The 22,985-nt window shown below is 33.5% G+C and overlaps 1 protein-coding gene across 1 annotated transcript in view; it reads right to left on the bottom strand.

Moving 5' to 3' along the window:
- Window positions 1-8,524: 8,524 nt before the first annotated feature.
- The window catches only part of LOC143242023 (lachesin-like), an 88,675-nt gene continuing 74,214 nt past the window's right edge, over window positions 8,525-22,985 (bottom strand). The window contains exons 8-10 of the mRNA XM_076485365.1: window positions 21,944-22,018; window positions 11,075-11,158; window positions 8,525-9,216 (exon numbers count right to left, since the gene is read on the bottom strand). Of these exons, the coding sequence (XP_076341480.1) occupies window positions 9,122-9,216; window positions 11,075-11,158; window positions 21,944-22,018 (254 nt within the window). The 3' untranslated portion in view covers window positions 8,525-9,121. The remainder of the gene's footprint in view (window positions 9,217-11,074; window positions 11,159-21,943; window positions 22,019-22,985) is intronic.

A 22,985-nucleotide genomic window follows, 5' to 3' on the forward strand; every position in this document is an offset into this window, starting at 1 on the left:
TTTAAAACAAATTAAGATTTAGAAATATATAGAATATCTAGATTCGCTTTTTCTTAGTTTGAATTTGTTTAAACTCTAAGAATATCACTTGCGCAACACAAGAATAATGAATGATAAAATTATGCGAGAAGTATCTCGAAGAGTTATATCATATTCTAGAATATTTCGATTTTTCGAGAATTGTTTATCACCGACATCAAGAGCACAAGACATCACTGGTAATTATTTGTAAGTTTGTTTATTTTTATTTTTGAATTTCGCGCAGAGCTACTCGAGAGCTATCTGCGCTAGCCGTCCCTAATTTAGTAGTGTAAGACTAGAGGAAAGGCAGCTAGTCCTCACCACCCACCGCCAACTTTTGGGCTACTCTTTTACCAACGAATAGTGGGATTGACCGTCACATTATAACGCTCCTACGGCTGAAAGGGTGAGCATGTTTGATACGATGGGGATTCAAGCCCGCGGCCCTCAAATTACGAGTGGAACACCTTTACCCACCTGTCCATACCGGGCCCAGAAATTATTTATAACAACGAATATTTATTTACGATGAGTGTCCTGCCATCTGTTAACATTATTCAATATTAAATAGAACAAATTACTTTGCTAATACGGTGTTGATAGTAAAACTAAAAATATTGGATAATTAAAATGGTTAAAGTTACTATATTATAACACTTGAACATAAAATAAAATAATTAACAAACACATAGTACTTTATTCAGGTATCAGATAAAATCAGATACAGCTACGAACGTAGATATAATTACGATAATGGCTTTCTAAAACTTTAAAATTATGTTTATCTGGATAGAGCAATAGTAATATATATTTTCTCTGTTAAAATAGCATATTATTTTAATTTGTTTGTGTTTTTATACTATAAAAATAAGAAACTACCTCTACGTTTAACAGTAATTTCTTATAAGTTAAGTACCAAAGATATAATTACTCTGGTGTGCCTTAAAAATGCTTACCTTTAGAATTAAGATTACATTTTATTCAACAAGCGATACGTAGCTGACATTGAGTTTAGTTTCATATTAGTTTTCAAGGTGAACTTAACAACTTAAGGGTATATTTCAAACTAAAATCTTTGGAAAATTTTGAATTAATAATAAAATACAACTTTTTGATAAAACGACTTATTCTGCTATTAATCAGTTTTATCAACTACAATTATTGTACTATCACGTTGTATTAAAATGGTTTGAATATGTAAATTCGACGTTACGAATGAACAGCATGTATCAGAACTAAGGTTTGGCGTTGTTAAGTGTTACTTAAATCGCATGGTGCTACGAAATATTGACTGCTTATGGGAGAGATATGTAGCAGTCTATTCTGATGTAAAGTATTTATACACTATGATTATCAAAATTTGTTCAAAGTAAAGAATTATGATTTCCACAATGGAGATATCCATTGTATTTAACGACATTGGAAAACAAAGGAACTTGGATCAACCTGATGAACCAAGACCATCTAAAAAGAGACCTGCAAGAAGTTCTAGTTCGCCTTTGTTAAGCAAAGTGGGACATCTTGTAAAAAAACTGTGAAAGCAAAGGTCAGTGGAAAAATCTATCCGCATTTCCCAAACAAGAATGCTCATTATAATGAAGCGTGATCAATGTCTACGAACCAGGTCAACGAGAGAAAGGCTTATATAATTAAGTCTACGAGAGATACGTCTCGTTCAACCGTTGCATAACTCAAATGGTTTGAGAATCAAACAGGAATTTATGCTAATGTATATTAAGATATGCTGGTTTAATTGCCGGACGCAACTACTATATATTTCTGTACAATCGAACTTTTAAAACAGTCATTTGAAATTCATCGTGTTTGACATTAATTATATAATGTAAAGTTATCTGGAAGGAAGGAATTAGTTTGGAAGTGACATCATAACGATAGAAACTACGCTGCAGGGTTATTTTGTAAAGATAACTGTAATGATGTAGTGAGGATAAAAAGTTATTTTAAAATAATATAATGAACCCTCTCTATACTACTGATTAACTTTTGCATTAACCATTTTAAAAACCTTTTCTTTAATTGCGTTTATTTGAAGATTTTTAAAAGTGGGTTTTGGTTTGTTTTGAATTTCGCACAAAGCTACACGAGGGCTATCTGCGCTAGCCGTCATAATTTAGCAGTTTAAAACTAGACTAGTGATTACACTGTTAAAGAGAGGTTGAATAGTATTAGCGAATTTAAAAACAACATATGACTGTACTCATTTAGCGGTTACATTGTTTTGAACGACGCAACTTTTGAGAAACAGGTGTTAGTCTAGTTAGACATATGTTCTCTTGAAAATGGTGTTAGTCTAGTTAGACATATGTTCTCATGAAACAGGTGTTAGTCCAGTTAGACATATGTTCTCATGAAACAGGTGTTAGTCTAGTTAGACATATATTCTCATGAAACAGGTGTTAGTCTAGTTAGACATATGTTCTCATGAAACAGGTGTTAGTCCAGTTAGACATATGTTCTCATGAAACAGGTGTTAGTCTAGTTAGTCATATATTCTCATGAAACAGGTGTTAGTCTAGTTAGACATATATTCTCATGAAACAGGTGTTAGTCTAGTTAGACATATGTTCTCATGAAACTGGTGTTAGTCTAGTTAGACATATGTTCTCATGAAACAGGTGTTAGTCCAGTTAGACATATGTTCTCATGAAACAGGTGTTAGTCTAGTTAGACATATATTCTCATGAAACAGGTGTTAGTCTAGTTAGACATATGTTCTCATGAAACAGGTGTTAGTCTAGTTAGACATATATTCTCATGAAACAGGTGTTAGTCTAGTTAGACATATGTTCTCATGAAACAGGTGTTAGTCTAGTTAGACATATGTTCTCATGAAACTGGTGTTAGTCTAGTTAGACATATGTTCTCATGAAACAGGTGTTAGTCTAGTTAGACATATATTCTCATGAAACAGGTGTTAGTCTAGTTAGACATATATTCTCATGAAACAGGTGTTAGTCTAGTTAGACATATATTCTCATGAAACAGGTGTTAGTCTAGTTAGACATATGTTCTCATGAAACTGGTGTTAGTCTAGTTAGACATATGTTCTCATGAAACAGGTGTTAGTCCAGTTAGACATATGTTCTCATGAAACAGGTGTTAGTCTAGTTAGACATATATTCTCATGAAACAGGTGTTAGTCTAGTTAGACATATATTCTCATGAAACAGGTGTTAGTCTAGTTAGACATATGTTCTCATGAAACAGGTGTTAGTCCAGTTAGACATATGTTCTCATGAAACAGGTGTTAGTCTAGTTAGACATATGTTCTCATGAAACAGGTGTTAGTCTAGTTAGACATATGTTCTCATGAAACAGGTGTTAGTCTAGTTAGACATATATTCTCATGAAACAGGTGTTAGTCTAGTTAGACATATGTTCTCATGAAACAGGTGTTAGTCTAGTTAGACATATGTTCTCATGAAACTGGTGTTAGTCTAGTTAGACATATGTTCTCATGAAACAGGTGTTAGTCTAGTTAGACATATGTTCTCATGAAACAGGTGTTAGTCTAGTTAGACATATGTTCTCATACATGTCGTTTTCGTTTCTCTCTGACTTAAAAATCCATATAGTAATATGTAACAATTATAAGGTGAAATATAGATACATTACGTGTCGATATAACTAGCAACTTAAGCCACTTACAAATATTGGATGAATCTATAAATATTTCGTGTCCCATTCACGAGATAATGCCAGCTGCTTTTAAATAAATAACGTTTAAAAGATCGTTATTTGGTTTTCTCAAATTATCCATTAATGTTGTCACTCAGTTTCTCAGAGCAAAGTAGTTCTAGATGTAACTGTACAATTGTCGAGAACTTACTCTGGTAAAAAGAAATGATACTAGTTCTAGATGTAACTGTACAATTGTCGAGAACTTACTCTGGTAAAGAGAAATAATACTAGTTCTAGATGTAACTGTACAATTGTCGAGAACTTACTCTGGTAAAGACAAATGATAATAGTTCTAGACGTAACTGTACAATTGTCGAGAACTTACACTGGTAAAGAGAAATGATAAAATATACTTAACACGAGAATGTGATTTTTATTTACTTTAAATTTACTTGACATAGTCATGTTGTTTTTATCTGTCTTTAAATTTACTTGACATTGTCATGTTGTTTTTATCTGCCTTTAAATTTACTTGACATAGTCATGTTGTTTTTATCTGCTTTTAAATTTACTTGATATGGAAATGTTGTTTTTATTTGCGTTTAAATTTACTTTATACAGGCATATTGCTAGATAATTTTTGCTATAAGATAATATCTTGATTAGAGATAATTCGGAATATCCTGTAATGAAAGACTATTTCTTTGAATAGTCTTATTTTAAAACAAACAAAAAATTAGTTTAATTTGAATCATTAATAGAATCAGTTCTGATATGGAAACTCTTCATGACGGACTTTTGGTACTACAATATTAAAAATTCTGATAATCTATTATGAATGAGAATATACGTTAGTAATAAAGAGAAGAGAAAAACTGAAGACATTGTCATGTACTGTTCAGCTTTACTTTTTATATTGATATATAAGATTATATCATTATAACTATATAAAGGATATAACTGTAAAAAAAGTTAGATACTTTGAGAATCCTTTAATAGTGAAGTTCTCTAACACAGCGGCTTGTTAAGGACCGAAATAAACCAAACGACTGAGAAAGAAAATTCTAAACCAATCCATACAACAATTTATTTGTATTTTCCATGTATAAAGAGAGTTGAGATTATTATGTATTAAGATAACAAGGTACTACACGATATAGCATGCTGTTAACTTACTATAAAACATGTACTTGTCCGTGAAGCAGAAATAAAATCCAGAAACAACGTCGAACGTATTTGGATAACAAAGGGTCGTTCCGCTTTATATATATATAAAAATAAGTTTTTATCATGTCCACACTATTCTGATTAAGTCACACTTCACGTCTTTTTGTCACTCCCCAAGTTCTGTCCTGTCTTCAGTGATACTATTGTAGATTCAAGTCTGGAAAACATATTTCGTAACATCTGACTGATCGTTAATATTACTGTTTAATATCTAGGTAAGATAAGTAAAAACGTAAGTCTGTTGCTAAATATACATTTGTAAAGTTCTTATTTAAACACGATATAAAAAACAATTGTGTGAGATTAAATACTGAAACGAGTTTCAACACCGTGGTAGGTAGATTAGCATGATCAGACAGTAAATCAGAGGATTTCTGGTTAACAGCTCGTTCCGTATTTTAGGGTTATGTATGGTCTATGAGAACAAAGGGTTACATTCAGTCAGATGAGAGTAGACCACAACTGGTGGTATGTGTTGTTAACTAGCTAATATCGTGGTGGTCACACTTAGAAACAACTACACTTACAACTGGTGGTATGTGTTGTTCACTGGATGATATCGTGTTAGTCACACTTAGAAACAACTACACTTACAACTGGTGGTATGTGTTGTTAACTAGCTGATATCGTGGTGGTCACAGTTAGAAACAACTACACTTAAAACTGGTGGTATGTGTTGTTCACTGGATGATATCGTGGTGGTCACACTTAGAAACAACTACACTTACAACTGGTGGTATGTGTTGTTAACTAGCTGATATCGTGGTGGTCACACTTAGAAACAACTACACTTAAAACTGGTGGTATGTGTTGTTCACTGGATGATATCGTGTTAGTCACACTTAGAAACAACTACACTTACAACTGGTGGTATGTGTTGTTCACTGGATGATATCGTGGTGGTCACACTTAGAAACAACTACACTTACAACTGGTGGTATGTGTTGTTCACTGGATGATATCATGTTAGTCACACTTAGAAACAACTACACTTACAACTGGTGGTATGTGTTGTTCACTGGATGATATCGTGTTAGTCACACTTAGAAACAACTACACTTACAACTGGTGGTATGTGTTGTTCACTGGATGATATCGTGGTGGTCACACTTAGAAACAACTACACTTACAACTGGTGGTATGTGTTGTTCACTGGATGATATCGTGGTGGTCACACTTAGAAACAACTACACTTACAACTGGTGGTATGTGTTGTTCACTGGATGATATCGTGGTGGTCACACTTAGAAACAACTACACTTACAACTGGTGGTATGTGTTGTTCACTGGATTATATCATGTTAGTCACACTTAGAAACAACTACACTTACAACTGGTGGTATGTGTTGTTCACTGGATGATATCGTGGTGGTCACACTTAGAAACAACTACACTTACAACTGGTGGTATGTGTTGTTCACTGGATGATATCGTGGTGGTCACACTTAGAAACAACTACACTTACAACTGGTGGTATGTGTTGTTCACTGGATGATATCATGTTAGTCACACTTAGAAACAACTACACTTACAACTGGTGGTATGTGTTGTTCACTGGATGATATCATGTTAGTCACACTTAGAAACAACTACACTTACAACTGGTGGTATGTGTTGTTCACTGGATGATATCGTGTTAGTTACACTTAGAAACAACTACACTTACAACTGGTGGTATGTGTTGTTCACTGGATGATATCGTGTTAATCACAGTTATAAACAGCCACACACATATAACACTTGAAACTCTGAAACAAAAAGTTACCAAGAGAGTCAGTTGTGATTATTATACTGACAAAAAACAACCAGTTTCTATGTATTAGTGTTTTATTTCCAGGGTGTATATATTAATGTTTTATTTCAAGAGTTTATTTATGTGTTTTTTTCCATTATGTATGTGTTCGTATTTTATTTATTTCAAATTTGTGCGTATTTGTGTTTTATTTCCACTCACTGTATACAATAGAGTCTTATTTCCAGTGCATATATATATATGAATAATTTAACCCTCAGTTTGTATATAATACTTCATATAGCAGTCGTTTATTGATACAGAAATCTGTGAACAATGAATGGATTACAAGAACCGCTGAATTTTGAGTTTAAGATTCTGTGAAACTTTCTGCATTGAAACAATGACCTCTTTTGTGTCAGGTAATTTGTTCAATACGGACACTTTGATGATAATACGACACCTTAAGGATAATACGCAAACTAAATGTTGCTCCTAGTTAGTACAATAACTCTTTGTATGTAACTGAAAAAATAAACATGTTTGTATTGGATTGATATCTGTAATAAACATGTTTATATTGTGATGCCTGTAATAAACATATTTGTATTGTGATACCTGTAATAAACATATTTGTATTGTGATTTGTGATACCTGTAATAAACATGTTTCTATTGTGATACCTGTAATAAACATGTTTGTATTGGATAGATAGCTCTGATGAACGTAATTCTGAAGGAACAGATTAGTTTCTAGTCAAATTGGTGAAATGATTAGGTGTTATCCGATTAGTAGGTATAACCTCAGAGGTGTTGTTATTTATGGTGGATATTATTTTTGTTATTTTGAATTAAGCACAAAGCTACACAATGGGCTATCTATGCCCTGCCCACCACGAGTATCGAAACCCGGTTTTTAGCGTTGTAAGTCCGCAGACATACCGCCGAGCCATTGGGGGGCAATTTATGGTGGAAGAGAGCAGACTGTAAATTGTCATAATAGGAATAAGACAATGAAAAGAAAGATGGAGGTATTATGCTGCACCTACTAAACTACATCTAACATTATTGGGGGATTAACCAATCATACATGGTTGTATCCTCCAGAGGGCGTTTCTGTGAAAAAGATAAAGAACTGTTATTCCCGCCTTCTTTTAAATTTAGTTTTGTGATTTGTCAAGGTTTCGTTTTTCTAGCAGAATTGAAACTATGTTTTGTTATTGTTCAAGAAGCATCACAAACTGGAAAATTTTGATTTATTAACAGTTTAATTTCCATAAAGACTGTCGTACTTCTTTACTAGATTTATAACGTTATTAATTTAATCTTTTGAACGTTATGTAGGATACTGAAGCTCAATTTGTTTGTTTTTGAATTTTCCGCAAAGCTACACGAGGGATATCTGCGTTAGCTGTACCTAATTTAGCAGTGTAACACTAGAGGGAAGGCAGCTAGTCATCACCACCAACCGCCAACTCTTGGGTTACTTTTTCACCAACGAATAATGGGATTGATCATCAAATTATAACGACCCCACGGCTGAAAGAGCGATCATGTTTGGTAGGACGGGGATTCGAACCCGCGACCCTTGGATTGCGAGTCGAGTGCCTTATCCACCTGGCAATGATGGGCCGGGTTTTAGTGGAGGTAATGTGTTGTTATTTTAATATTTTTTTTTAACAATAAACTAAGACATTTTCAATATTGACTTTATTTCATTCGTCACCAATTACATCGTACTCTCGAAATTATATTGTTATGTCTATAGAGAATAGATATACTGAAAGATATTTTACACAAAACTGTATCATGTTGTTACATCAAATACCAAATAACAACCATGTTCTGACAGTATATTACAACAGTACATAATTACGGTTTGTTATTCAAGACAACTCAGTTTGTTTCAAAGCACTGATATCCCATAGAAACACAAATTTAAGTCACCTGTATGTAAGAAGGCTAACAAATTCCACGAGATAGACTAAGAAAGATCATTATTGATTTGTACATTCTACAGTATCTGACTAAGAAAGTTCATTATTTATTTGTACATTCTACAGTATCTGATTTTAACAATCTTTGTTTATTTTTGTTTCTAATCAATTTGGGCACATTAAGGTGTACACAATTCATTTTACAAGGAAAGAAAACAAATTAATATTTTCCACTCCCTAAGTACACACATCCATAAACTTTGACTCCATTCAAAATGAAGATTTTTTAAACTTAAAATATTTCAATAAATCCAATTAATCTCGAAAAAAAAATTATTTCTGTTGTGAAAGTAAGTTAAATTTTGTTAAAGTTAAATGAAGTCCAAATATCACTTATGTCCATAAAAATAAAGTGGATTCGAATACTTTGTTCATTGACTGTGTTTTACTTTGAGCAGAAGTTGTCCATTTAAATAAGTTTTCCTTTGAAATTATTTGTTCTTTGTAAACGTAAAACATGAAAATGTTTACAAAGATACTGTTGTTCACAAACATACGACACGTCACGTGACGACCTCGTGCACAATGCAAAGAACAGCACAAAACCCGCACACGAGTGTAGAAGACATACAACTTCGACCATTATCTATGTAGCCACCTGTTGTGAAAAATATAATTACTATTTTTATATAAATCAAACACCTTAAATCCCACATTCTTGCTCATTAATAAACACGTAACTTTATTAAAAGAAGAAACAGACAGTTACATATTTAATTAGAAATGCGATTAGCAAAAATGATATGAAATTCTATTGAAGACGACACTCGAGAAAGTTATTTCCACACTAGACCACCAGGGGTTTATCATTTGCGATAATAGATTGATTCACTGTCTAAACTTCTGGTTTTAATGCTACAATATTTTTTATATTATTAGGGTTGCAATCTAGTTTGCCAGCCCTCGAAAATATCTTTATGGCAGTGTTTTCTAGTTATTAGATATCAAATAATCAAATTCTAAACATTATATTTACAATGAATTCATATAATTAATACTCATTGCTATTATAAGAGTATTCAAGTATGACAGACAAGCGTTACAGAACTTCCAATCTCAGAGAATGCCAGACAAGCGTTACAGAACTTTCAATCTCACAGAATGCCAGACAAGCGTTACAGAATTTTCAATCTCACAGAATGCCAGACAAGCGTTACAGAACTTTCAATCTCACAGAATGCCAGACAAGCGTTACAGAATTTTCTATCTCACAGAATGCCAGACAAGCGTTACAGAACTTTCAATCTCACAGAATGCCTGACAAGCGTTACAGAACTTCCAATCTCAGAGAATGCCTGCCAGAAAATCACCAAACTTTCTTTCGCGAAAAAAATGAACCGTGATCCTTTTAATATGTTTAAAAAATTTTAGTGGGTTAAATGGTTTAGCTTAATACAAAGCGCTCGCCTTTAGACAAACAACTTCCAAAGACTTTTCTTATTTTCTGTCGTCACACACACAACTGATTCTGAAATGATTCTTTAGTCTAAGTTATATTTCATTTTAGTTTGGTATACTTGCAGGGACAAAGGTTAAATATTATTTAGATAACCCATCGATAGGAGCAATGTATTTAAATAGTAAATCAGTTATTGCACTTGACGCATGCAGTTCTATTTGGTGCAGTGTTTTTGTTGTTGGTGTTTTTTTTCGTGTGTCCATCGAACATTTTTAACGCTAACTAAAAATCAAATCGATTATGTAACCAACCTACTTTACTTACGTGTAACATTTATGTAAAAGTAAAAACAATTTAATAATTCACATGTAAAAGATAACTTAAGTTTAAATTTGTGTTCTAAAACGTTCAGTTCCTGTATCTGTAGACACACACACATACACACACACACCTGGTTCTTAGACACACACATATAACTAGTTCTTATACACACACACACACACGTGGTTCGTAGACACACACACACACACACCTGGTTCTTAGACACACACACATACCTGGTTCTTAAACACACACACACCTGGTTCTTAGACACACACCTGGTTCTTAGAAACACACACACCTGTTCTTAGACACACACACACCTGGTTCTTAGATACACACACACACACCTGGTTCATAGACACACACACATACCTGGTTCATAGACACACACACACATACCTGGTTCTTAGACACACACACACATACCTGGTTCTTAAACACACACACACACCTGGTTCTTAGACACACACACACCTGGTTCTTAGACACACACACCTGGTTCTTAGACACATACACACCTGGTTCTTAGACACACACACATACATGGTTCTTAGAAACACACACACCTGGTTCTCAGACACACACACACCTGGTTCTTAGACACACACACACCTGGTTCTTAAACATACACATTTACCTGGTTCTTAGACACACACACATACATGGTTCTTAGAAACACACACACCTGGTTCTTAGACACACACATTTACCTGGTTCTTAGACACATACATACCTGGTTCTTCTTCCTTCTTCTTTGACTGGATACTCTTACTACCACGAACGTTTGGTGTATCATCATACAATGGAGAACTCTCCTCTGAAATAAATTTGAAAATTATTACTATGAAAATGGTCGATTTATTAAAAACAAATAGCAAAACAACTGGTAAATATGTTTTATAACCTCATGTGTTAAATTGTGTATAACTAGTCTATGGTATTCAGATACACTGATGTCCGTTTTGTAGAAATTTATAAATATCCACAAGTCACAGGTTTTGAAAATTTTGTGTAGAGTGATGACAAACAACACTAAGAAAAAAACTTGTATTTTGTGGTAATAAAATTAATAAAAACAAACTTAAGACATTATACTCAAAATTAATAAAAACAAACTTAAGACATTATACTCAAAATTAATAGAAACAAACTTAAGACATTATACTCAAAATTAATAAAAACAAACTTAAGACATTATTCTCAAAATTAATAAAAACAAACTTAAGACATTATATTCAAAATTAATAGAAACAAACTTAAGACATTATACTCAAAATTAATAAAAACAAACTTAAGACATTATACTCAAAATTAATAAAAACAAACTTAAGACATTATACTCAAAATTAATAGAAACAAACTTAAGACATTATACTCAAAATTAATAAAAACAAACTTAAGACATTATACTCAAAATTAATAGAAACAAACTTAAGACATTATACTCAAAATTAATAAAAAAAACTTAAGACATCATACTCAAAATTAATAAAAACAAACTTAAGACATTATACTCAAAATTAATAGAAACAAACTTAAGACATCATATTCAAAATTTATAATTAATGCATTTTGATACACTCCATAAAGAAAGGAATATTCAAAATATATTGTGGTTTTTTCTTTCTACTCAAAAAGTGGATTATAAATATATTGATTTGGACAAACATAAAGCCATAACGTAGTGAAAACATTGTTATCATGAGATAAAAAAAACAATAGTTTCATGTCACATTTTATACATATATCAAAAAGTAAGAACAGGAAGTTGTGTTACTTTAATTCATTGTTAAAACATGTGAAAGTTTTGTTTTATTATTAATAATCAATTAATGAATGTCACTTGCTCCACTCTAGTTCATAGTTCAAATACAGCTACAGAAACCTTACTTCCTCTAGTTAGTCGTTCAAGGTACAGCTACAGACAACCTTGCTCCACTCTAGTTCGTAGTTCAAATACAGCTACAGAAACATTACTTCCTCTAATTAGTCGTTCAAGGTACAGCTACAGACAACCTTACTTCCTCTAGTTAGTCGTTGAAGGTACAGCTACACAGCCTTACTTCCTCTAGTTAGTAGTTCAAGGGACAGTTTCACAACCTAACGCCATGTAGTTAGTAGTTCAAGGTACAGCTACACAACCTTACTTCCTCTAATTAGTAGTTCAAGGTACAGCTACAGACAACCTTACTTCCTCTAGTTAGTAGTTCAAGGTACAGCTACAGACAACCTTACTTCCTCTACTAAGTAGTTCAAGGTACAGCTACAGACAAACTTACTTCCTCTAGTTAGTAGTTCAAGGTACAGCTACACAACCTTACTTCCTCTAATTAGTAGTTCAAGGTACAGCTACAGACAACCTTACTTCCTCTAGTTAGTCGTTCAAGGTATAGCTACACAGCCTTACTTCCTCTAGTTAGTAGTTCAAGGGACAGTAACACAACCTTACGTCATGTAGTTAGTAGTTCAAGGGACAGTTACACAACCTTACGTCATGTAGTTAGTAGTTCAAGGTACAGCTACAGACAACCTTAATTCCTCTAGTTAATAGTTCAAGGTACAGATACACAACCTTATTTCCTCTAGTTAGTAGTTCAAGGAACAGTTACAGACAACTTTACTTCCTCTAGTTAGTAGTTCAAGGAACAGTTACAGACAACTTTACTTCCTCTAGTTAGTAGTTCAAGGGACAGTTACACAACCTAACGTCATGTAGTTAGTAGTTCAAGGGACAGCTACAGAAACCTTACTTCTTCTAGTTAGTAGTTCAAGGTACAGCTACAGACAACCTTACTTCCTCTAGTTAGTAGTTCAAGGGACAGCTACAGAAACCTTACTTCCTCTACTAAGTAGTTCAAGGTACAGCTACAGACAACCTTACTTCCTCTGGTTAGTAGTTCAAGGTACAGCTACAGACAACATTACTTCCTCTAGTTAGTAGTTCAAGGTACAGCTAGAGACAACCTTACTTCCTCTACTTAGTAGTTCAAGGTACAGCTACAGAAACCTTACTTCTTCTAGTTAGTAGTTCAAGGGACAGTAACACAACCTTACGTCATGTAGTTAGTAGTTCAAGGGACAGTTAAACAACCTTACGTCATGTAGTTAGTAGTTCAAGGTACAGCTACAGACAACCTTACTTCCTCTAGTTAGTAGTTCAAGGGACAGCTACAGACAACCTTACTTCCTCTAGTTAGTAGTTCAAGGTACAGCTACAGACAACATTACTTCCTCTACTTAGTAGTTCAAGGTACAGCTACAGACATACTTACTTCCTCTAGTTAGTAGTTCAAGGTACAACTACAGACAACCTTACTTCCTCTAGTTAGTAGTTCAAGGGACAGTAACACACCCTTACGTCATGTAGTTAGTAGTTCAAGGGACAGTTACACAACCTTACGTCATGTAGTTAGTAGTTCAAGGTACAGCTACAGACAACCTTAATTCCTCTAGTTAATAGTTCAAGGTACAGATACACAACCTTACTTCCTCTAGTTAGTAGTTTAAGGTACAGTTACAGACAACTTTACTTCCTCTAGTTAGTCGTTCAAGGTATAGCTACACAGCCTTACTTCCTCTAGTTAGTAGTTCAAGGGACAGTAACACAACCTTACGTCATGTAGTTAGTAGTTCAAGGGACAGTTACACAACCTTACGTCATGTAGTTAGTAGTTCAAGGTACAGCTACAGACAACCTTAATTCCTCTAGTTAATAGTTCAAGGTACAGATACACAACCTTATTTCCTCTAGTTAGTAGTTCAAGGAACAGTTACAGACAACTTTACTTCCTCTAGTTAGTAGTTCAAGGAACAGTTACAGACAACTTTACTTCCTCTAGTTAGTAGTTCAAGGGACAGTTACACAACCTAACGTCATGTAGTTAGTAGTTCAAGGGACAGCTACAGAAACCTTACTTCTTCTAGTTAGTAGTTCAAGGTACAGCTACAGACAACCTTACTTCCTCTAGTTAGTAGTTCAAGGGACAGCTACAGAAACCTTACTTCCTCTACTAAGTAGTTCAAGGTACAGCTACAGACAACCTTACTTCCTCTGGTTAGTAGTTCAAGGTACAGCTACAGACAACATTACTTCCTCTAGTTAGTAGTTCAAGGTACAGCTAGAGACAACCTTACTTCCTCTACTTAGTAGTTCAAGGTACAGCTACAGAAACCTTACTTCTTCTAGTTAGTAGTTCAAGGGACAGTAACACAACCTTACGTCATGTAGTTAGTAGTTCAAGGGACAGTTAAACAACCTTACGTCATGTAGTTAGTAGTTCAAGGTACAGCTACAGACAACCTTACTTCCTCTAGTTAGTAGTTCAAGGGACAGCTACAGACAACCTTACTTCCTCTAGTTAGTAGTTCAAGGTACAGCTACAGACAACATTACTTCCTCTACTTAGTAGTTCAAGGTACAGCTACAGACATACTTACTTCCTCTAGTTAGTAGTTCAAGGTACAACTACAGACAACCTTACTTCCTCTAGTTAGTAGTTCAAGGGACAGTAACACACCCTTACGTCATGTAGTTAGTAGTTCAAGGGACAGTTACACAACCTTACGTCATGTAGTTAGTAGTTCAAGGTACAGCTACAGACAACCTTAATTCCTCTAGTTAATAGTTCAAGGTACAGATACACAACCTTACTTCCTCTAGTTAGTAGTTTAAGGTACAGTTACAGACAACTTTACTTCCTCTAGTTAGTAGTTCGAGGGACAGATACACAACCTTACGTCATGTAGTTAGTAGTACAAGGTACAGCTACAGACAACCTTACTTCCTCTAGTTAGTAGTTCAAGGTACAGCTACAGACAATCTTATTTCCTCTAATTAATAGTCCAGGAGAGAGCAATTGATAGTCTTAGTTGCTTTGTCGTAAGTACGAAACCCAAACTCTTTCTTGTAAACATTGCAGTTGCCACTGAGAGGATGTATACAATAAACAAAGGTAGTTTTCCATGTGATGTCATTTGAATGTTAGTGATGTTCAGTACGTGCTGCAGTCACATTTTATGATGTTCATTTTAGATATCGGCACAGAAACGGAACAACAAACAAAATGTTTCACATGAAACGCTACTTTGTGCAACTTATTTAAGTACTTTAGTAAATTTTAAAAACAATTTAAAAGAGGCTTCAAGATATATTAACCTAGCTTGTACCATACTTTCTCATCTCAAAAAGAGTTACCTTGTGACTAATCAGATGATTTAATGGTGTATCTTGTTAATACCAGGCTTGTCCATCAGTGCTTCTATAATGCAGTCGAAATAGTAAAGCTAACGGATTTCAAACGATAATTGGTATGTATGTGAGTACGTTTCATAAAGAAACGGTATAATTGATGTATCTATAATACTATCAGGGCTAACGGTTAAATGTGGGTATCCATAGGTAACAGTTATTTTTACACGTAAATTGTGATTAAACGTTTGTCTTTATTATTCAAGATATGTATATATAAAGATTATTTTTACATGCAAATTGTGGATAAAAGCTGGTGATTATGCCTACAAGTTTACATACACTAGCAATGGTAATGACACCTACTAGTTTATAAATATTAGGAATGGTAATGACACCTACTAGTTTACAGACACTAAGAATGGTAATGACACCTAATAGTTTATAAATACTAGGAATATCAATGACACCTACTAGTTTATAAACACTAGCAATGGTAATGACATCTACTAGTTTATAAACACTAGCAATGGTAATGACACCTACTAGTTTATAAATACTAGGAATATCAATGACACCTATTAGTTTATAAATACTAGGAATGGTAATGACACCTACTAGTTTATAAGTACCAGGAACGGTATTGACACCTACTAGTTTATAAACACCAGGAACTGTAATGACACCTACTAGTTTATAAGTATCAGGAACGGTAATGACACCTACTAGTTTATAAGTACCAGGAACGGTAATGACACCTACTAGTTTATAAACACCAGAAATAGTAATGACACCTACTGGTTTATAAACACTAGGAATGGTAATGACACTTACTGGTTTATAAGTATCAGGAACGGTAATGACACCTACTAGTTTATAAGTACCAGGAACGGTAATGACACCTACTAGTTTATAAACACCAGAAATAGTAATGACACCTACTGGTTTATAAACACTAGGAATGGTAATGACACTTACTGGTTTATAAACACTAGGAATGGTAGTGACACCTACTAGTTTACAGAACCAAGAATGATAATGACACCTACTAGTTTATAAACACTAAAAATGGTAATGACAACTAATAGTTTATAAATACTAGGAATATCAATGACACCTATTAGTTTATAAATACTAGGAATGGTAATGACACCTATTAGTTTACATACACTAGCAATGGTAATGACACCTACTATATTATAAATACTATGAACGGTAATGACACCTGTTAGTTTATAAATACTATGAACGGTAATGACACCTGTTAGTTTATAAATACTAGGAATGGTAATGCCACCTATTAGTTTATAAATACTAGAAAATGTAATGACACCTATTTGTTTATAAATACTAGGAATGGTAATGACATTTACTAGTCTATTAATACCAGAAATGGTAATGACACCTACTAGTTTATAAACACCAAAAACGGTAATGACACCTACTAGTTTATAAACACTAGCAATGGTAATGACACCTACTAGGTTATAAAAACCAGGAACGGTAATGACACCTACTAGTTTATAAATACTAGGAATGGTAATGACACCTACTAGTTCATAAACACCAGGAACGGTAATGACACATACTAGTTTATAAACACTAGCAATGGTAATGACACCTACTAGTTTATAAAAACCAGGAACGGTAATGACACCTACTAGTTTATAAATACTAGGAATGGTAATGACACCTACTAGTTTATAAATACTAGGAATGGTAATGACACCTACTAGTTTATAAATACTAGGAATGGTAATGACACGTACTAGTTTATAAACAATGGGAACGGTAATGACACATACTAGTTTATAAACACTAGCAATGGTAATGACACCTACTAGTTTATAAAAACCAGGAACGGTAATGACACCTACTAGTTTATAAATACTAGGAATGGTAATGACACCTACTAGTTTATAAAAACCAGGAACGGTAATGACACCTACTAGTTTATAAATACTAGGAATGGTAATGACACCTACTAGTTTATAAATACTAGGAATGGTAATGACACGTACTAGTTTATAAACAATGGGAACGGTAATGACACATACTAGTTTATAAACACTAGCAATGGTAATGACACCTACTAGTTTATAAAAACCAGGAACGGTAATGACACCTACTAGTTTATAAATACTAGGAATGGTAATGACACCTACTAGTTTATAAATACTAGGAATGGTAATGACACCTACTAGTTTATAAATACTAGGAATGGTAATGACACGTACTAGTTTATAAACAATGGGAATGGTAGTGACACCTACTAGTTTATAAAAACCAGGAACGGTAATGACACCTACTAGTTTATAAATACTAGGAATGGTAATGTCACCTACTAGTTTATAAATACTAGGAATGGTAATGACACCTACTAGTTTATAAACACTAGCAATGGTAATGACACCTACTAGTTTATAAAAACCAGGAACGGTAATGACACCTACTAGTTTATAAATACTAGGAATGGTAATGACACCTACTAGTTTATAAATACTAGGAATGGTAATGACACCTACTAGTTTATAAATACTAGGAATGGTAATGACACGTACTAGTTTATAAACACTGGGAATGGTAATGACACCTACTAGTTTATAAACGCTGGGAATGGTTGTGACACCTACTGGTTTATAAATACTAGGAATGATAATGACACCTACTAGTTTATAAATACTAGGAATAGTAATGACACCTATTGGTTTATAAATACTAAGAATGATAATGACACCTACTAGTTTATAAATACTAGGAATAGTTATGACACTTATTGGTTTATAAATACTAGGAATGTCAGATGTAAAGAATCTAAAAACTGAAAATCCAGAATGAGATGCGATTTGGATGAAACAAACTTTGAACTCAGAAAATCCTTTAAAAGTTGTGTTGTTTTATACTCATTAGTTGTGAGTCCTTATTTACAATATTTATTAGTTTAATATTTGAGTATTTGGTGTATTCTGTTATTATAAAGAAGTTTAGTTACATTTTCATTGTGTTTACATATTTTTAAAATTTTCGAAATTTTTCGCAGTTTGTTGTAAAAACGAAATAACTGAACTGAGATAATGGTATTGATCATTCTAAAGTTCTTCCTGGATCAGATATTTGATTGTTTAGGGTGCAAATGGTGCGTATTAAGAGTTACAGCATGTACGGTGAAAATAAAAATAAAAATTGACAGACGCAGGTGCGTGTATATGTGTTATTGTAAGATCAGGTGCAGGTGCGTGTTTATGTATTATTGTACCCTCAGGCAGAGGTGCGTGTATATGTATTATTCTACCAACAGGCGAAGGTGCGTGTATATGTATTATTGTACCATCATGCGCAGATGCGTGTATATATATATTATAGTACCATCAGGCGCAGGTGCGTGTATATATATTATTATAGTATCAGGTGCAGGTGTGTGTATATATATTATTGTAGTATCAGGTGCAGGTGTGTGTATATATATTATTGTAGTATCAGGTGCAGGTGTGTGTATATTTGTTATTGTAGTATCAGGTGCAGGTGTGTGTATATATATTAGTGTAGTATCAGGTGCAGGTGTGTGTATATTTGTTATTGTAGTATCAGGTGCAGGTGTGTGTATATATATTATTCTAGTCTCAGGTGCAGGTGTGTGTATATATATTATTGTAGTATCAGATGCAGGTGCGTGTATTTGTATTATTGTAGTATCAGGTACAGGTGTGTGTATATATATTATTGTAGTATCAGGTGCAGGTGTATGTATATATATTATTGTAATATCAGATGCAGGTGTCTGTATATGTATTATTGTAATATCAGATGCAGGTGCGTGTATATATATTATTGTAGTATCAGGTGCAGGTATATGTATATATATTATTGTAGTATCAGGTGCAGGTGTATGTATATATATTATTGTCGTATCAGGTTCAGGTGTGTGTATATATATTATTGTAGTATCAGGTGCAGGTGTGTGTATATATATTATTGTAGTATCAGGTGCAGGTGCGTGTATATATATTATTGTAGTATCAGATGCAGGTGCGTGTATATGTATTATTGTAGTATCAGGTGCAAGTGTGTGTATATATATTATTGTAGTATCAGATGCAGGTGCGTATATATGTATTATTGTCGTATCAGGTTCAGGTGTGTGTATATATATTATTGTAGTATCAGATGCAGGTGCGTGTATATGTATTATTGTAGTATCAGATGCAGGTGTGTGTATATATATTATTGTAGTATCAGATGCAGGTGTGTATATATATTATTGCAGTATCAGGTGCAGGTGTATGTATATATATTATTGTAGTATCAGATGCAGGTGCGTGTATATGTATTATTGTAGTATCAGATGCAGGTTTATATATATATTATTGTAGTATCAGATGCAGGTGTGTATATGTATTATTGTAGTATCAGATGCAGGTGTGTGTATATATATTATTGTAGTATCAGATGCAGGTGCGTGTACATGTATTATTGTAGTATCAGGTGCAGGTGTATGTATATATATTATTGTAGTATCAGATGCAGGTGCGTGTATATGTATAATTGTAGTATCAGGTGCAGGTGTGTGTATATATATTATTGTAGTATCAGATGCAGGTGCTTGTATATGTATTATTGTAGTATCAGGTGCAGATGTGTGTATATATATTATTGTAGTATCAGATGCAGGTGCGTGTATATGTATTATTGTAGTATCAGATGCAGGTTTGTGTATATGTATTATTGTAGTATCAGGTGCAGGTGTATGTATATATATTATTGTAGTATCAGATGCAGGTGCGTGTACTTGTATTATTGTAGTATCAGGTGCAGGCGGATGTATATATATTATTGTAGTATCAGATGCAGGTGCGTGTATATGTATAATTGTAGTATCAGTTGCAGGTGCGTGTATATGTATTATTGTAGTATCAGGTGCAGGTGTGTGTATATATATTATTGTAGTATCAGATGCAGGTGCGTATATATGTATTATTGTCGTATCAGGTTCAGGTGTGTGTATATATATTATTGTAGTATCAGATGCAGGTGCTTGTATATGTATTATTGTAGTATCAGGTGCAGATGTGTGTATATATATTATTGTAGTATCAGATGCAGGTGCGTGTATATGTATTATTGTAGTATCAGATGCAGGTTTGTGTATATGTATTATTGTAGTATCAGGTGCAGGTGTATGTATATATATTATTGTAGTATCAGATGCAGGTGCGTGTATATGTATTATTGTAGTATCAGATGCAGGTGTGTGTATATATATTATTGTATTATCAGATGCAGGTGTATGTATATATTATTGTAGTATCAGATGCAGGTGTGCGTATATGTATTATTGTAGTATCAGATGCAGGCGCGTGTATATATATTATTGTAGTATCAGATGCAGGTGCGTGTATATATATTATTGTAGTATCAGATGCAGGTGTGTGTATATATATTATTGTAGTATCAGATGCAGGTGCGTGTATATATATTATTGTAGTATCAGATGCAGGTGCGTGTATATATATTATTGTAGTATCAGATGCAGGTGTGTGTATATGTATTATTGTAGTATCAGGTTCAGGTGTATGTATATATATTATTGTAGTATCAGATGCAGGTGCGTGTATATATATTATTGTAGTATCAGGTGCAGGTGTGTGTATATATATTATTGTAGTATCAGGTGCAGGTGCGTGTATATATATTATTGTAGTATCAGATGCAGGTGCGTGTATATGTATTATTGTAGTATCAGTTGCAGGTGCGTGTATATGTATTATTGTAGTATATGCTTAACTTTATTGAAATGGTTAAAAATGTATATTAATATGCGTCATATATATATATATATATATATATATAGCTTAATCATTCGTTTAGTGGATGAAAATAAAGTAAAAACAACAACAGACCATATTCTATTGAAGAATCCATCAGATTAACCAACGAAGACTTCTACAAACTTGAACATGTATCATTTCGAGACGTTTTATAATGCGTGTATGTGTTTTCTTACAGCAAAGCCACATCGGGTTATCTGCTGAGCACACCGAGGGGAATCGAACCCCTGATTTTAGCGTTGACTTACTGCTCTAATAGCGAGGTTTTTTTATAATATATTTCTTAATGTCATCTACGCATATAATTATTTGTTTTAAATACAAAGTTACAATTGGCTATCTATGTTTAACCCAGGTACAGAAACCTAAATTTTAGCACTAAACAATGAGAATTGTTTCTAAGTCACCAGGAACACAACTGAATAATATTTAATACTTAAATTAGGGAAATCAGAGGTAATAAAATAAACCATTTAATTAGGTAATTAATATTAGAAAAACAGTTAGACGTAGAATGTTTAATTTAAACAGACAGTCAAACATGTTGTACTTTAACACCGACTTGTTACTGGTAAAATTTAATACATACCTTTAGCAGCTTGACGTGGTTCTTTAGGGAGAACCAGATGGTTCTCTTCCTCTTCCCTTCGCCGTGATAAGTCGTCTGTAAATTATTAAATTTGTGTTTTTTCTCAACATGTTATAAAACTTGAGTAATAACTAGTTTCATAACTTTTACACTCCACTGTGCATCACCAGTCTTATACTTCCAGCTGTAAGAGTCATGATTTCTAATAAAGTTTATAAATTAAATCTACCAATGAAGAGTTATATATTCTTATAAAACTTATGTCTTAAACTAAAACAAGCAAAATATTTCCGTTCATGGATAAGACTTTACAGATATTATGTTATTTTACTCTTGTGTTTGCTTTACGTTTGATTTCACATTAAAATTACTCTGATAGAAATGAATTTCTAACGTTAGTAAATAATTTGTTTTAAATATGATTAAAGTGTAGATGTGTGTTTTTCTTTCAGCAAAGCCACATCGGGCTATCTGCCAAGTCCACGGAAGGAAATCGAGCCGATGATTTTAACGTTTTAAATCCATAGACTTACCGCTGAACCAGTGGGTGAACTGATTATAGTGACCATTATACACGTGCACCTGAAACTCCTTTGTTTATTAAACGTTAACTGCCCCTTTTCAACCTGTCCTAGCTGAGCCCCAGAACTGATTTCAGGTGATAGCTTCGTAACAAGGGTATTCTTTAATTTTTGATAGATAAATATGATAGTTTAATAGACTTTATTAATAGTTTAGCAGTCAAAAAATATTTAATTCAAACAACAGAGGGATCTCTAATTATACCATCATACCACTTTTTTCCAGTTACGGTGTGTCAGCGGTAAATTTGCGGATTTAAAACGTTAAAATCCATGATTCGATTCCTCACAATTGATTGTGCAGCTTTGCGCTAAAAGTTTCTTTTCTTTATTTTGCATTTCGCGCAAAGCTACACGATGGCTATCTGACTAGAAGGAAGGCATCTAGTCATCACCACCCACCGCCAACTCTTGGGTTACTCTTCTACCAACAAATAGTGAGATTGACCGTCACCTTATAA

The sequence above is a fragment of the Tachypleus tridentatus genome, unplaced genomic scaffold (assembly GCF_004210375.1).
Source record: "Tachypleus tridentatus isolate NWPU-2018 unplaced genomic scaffold, ASM421037v1 Hic_cluster_1, whole genome shotgun sequence".
NCBI classification, from domain to species: Eukaryota; Metazoa; Arthropoda; class Merostomata; order Xiphosura; family Limulidae; genus Tachypleus; species Tachypleus tridentatus.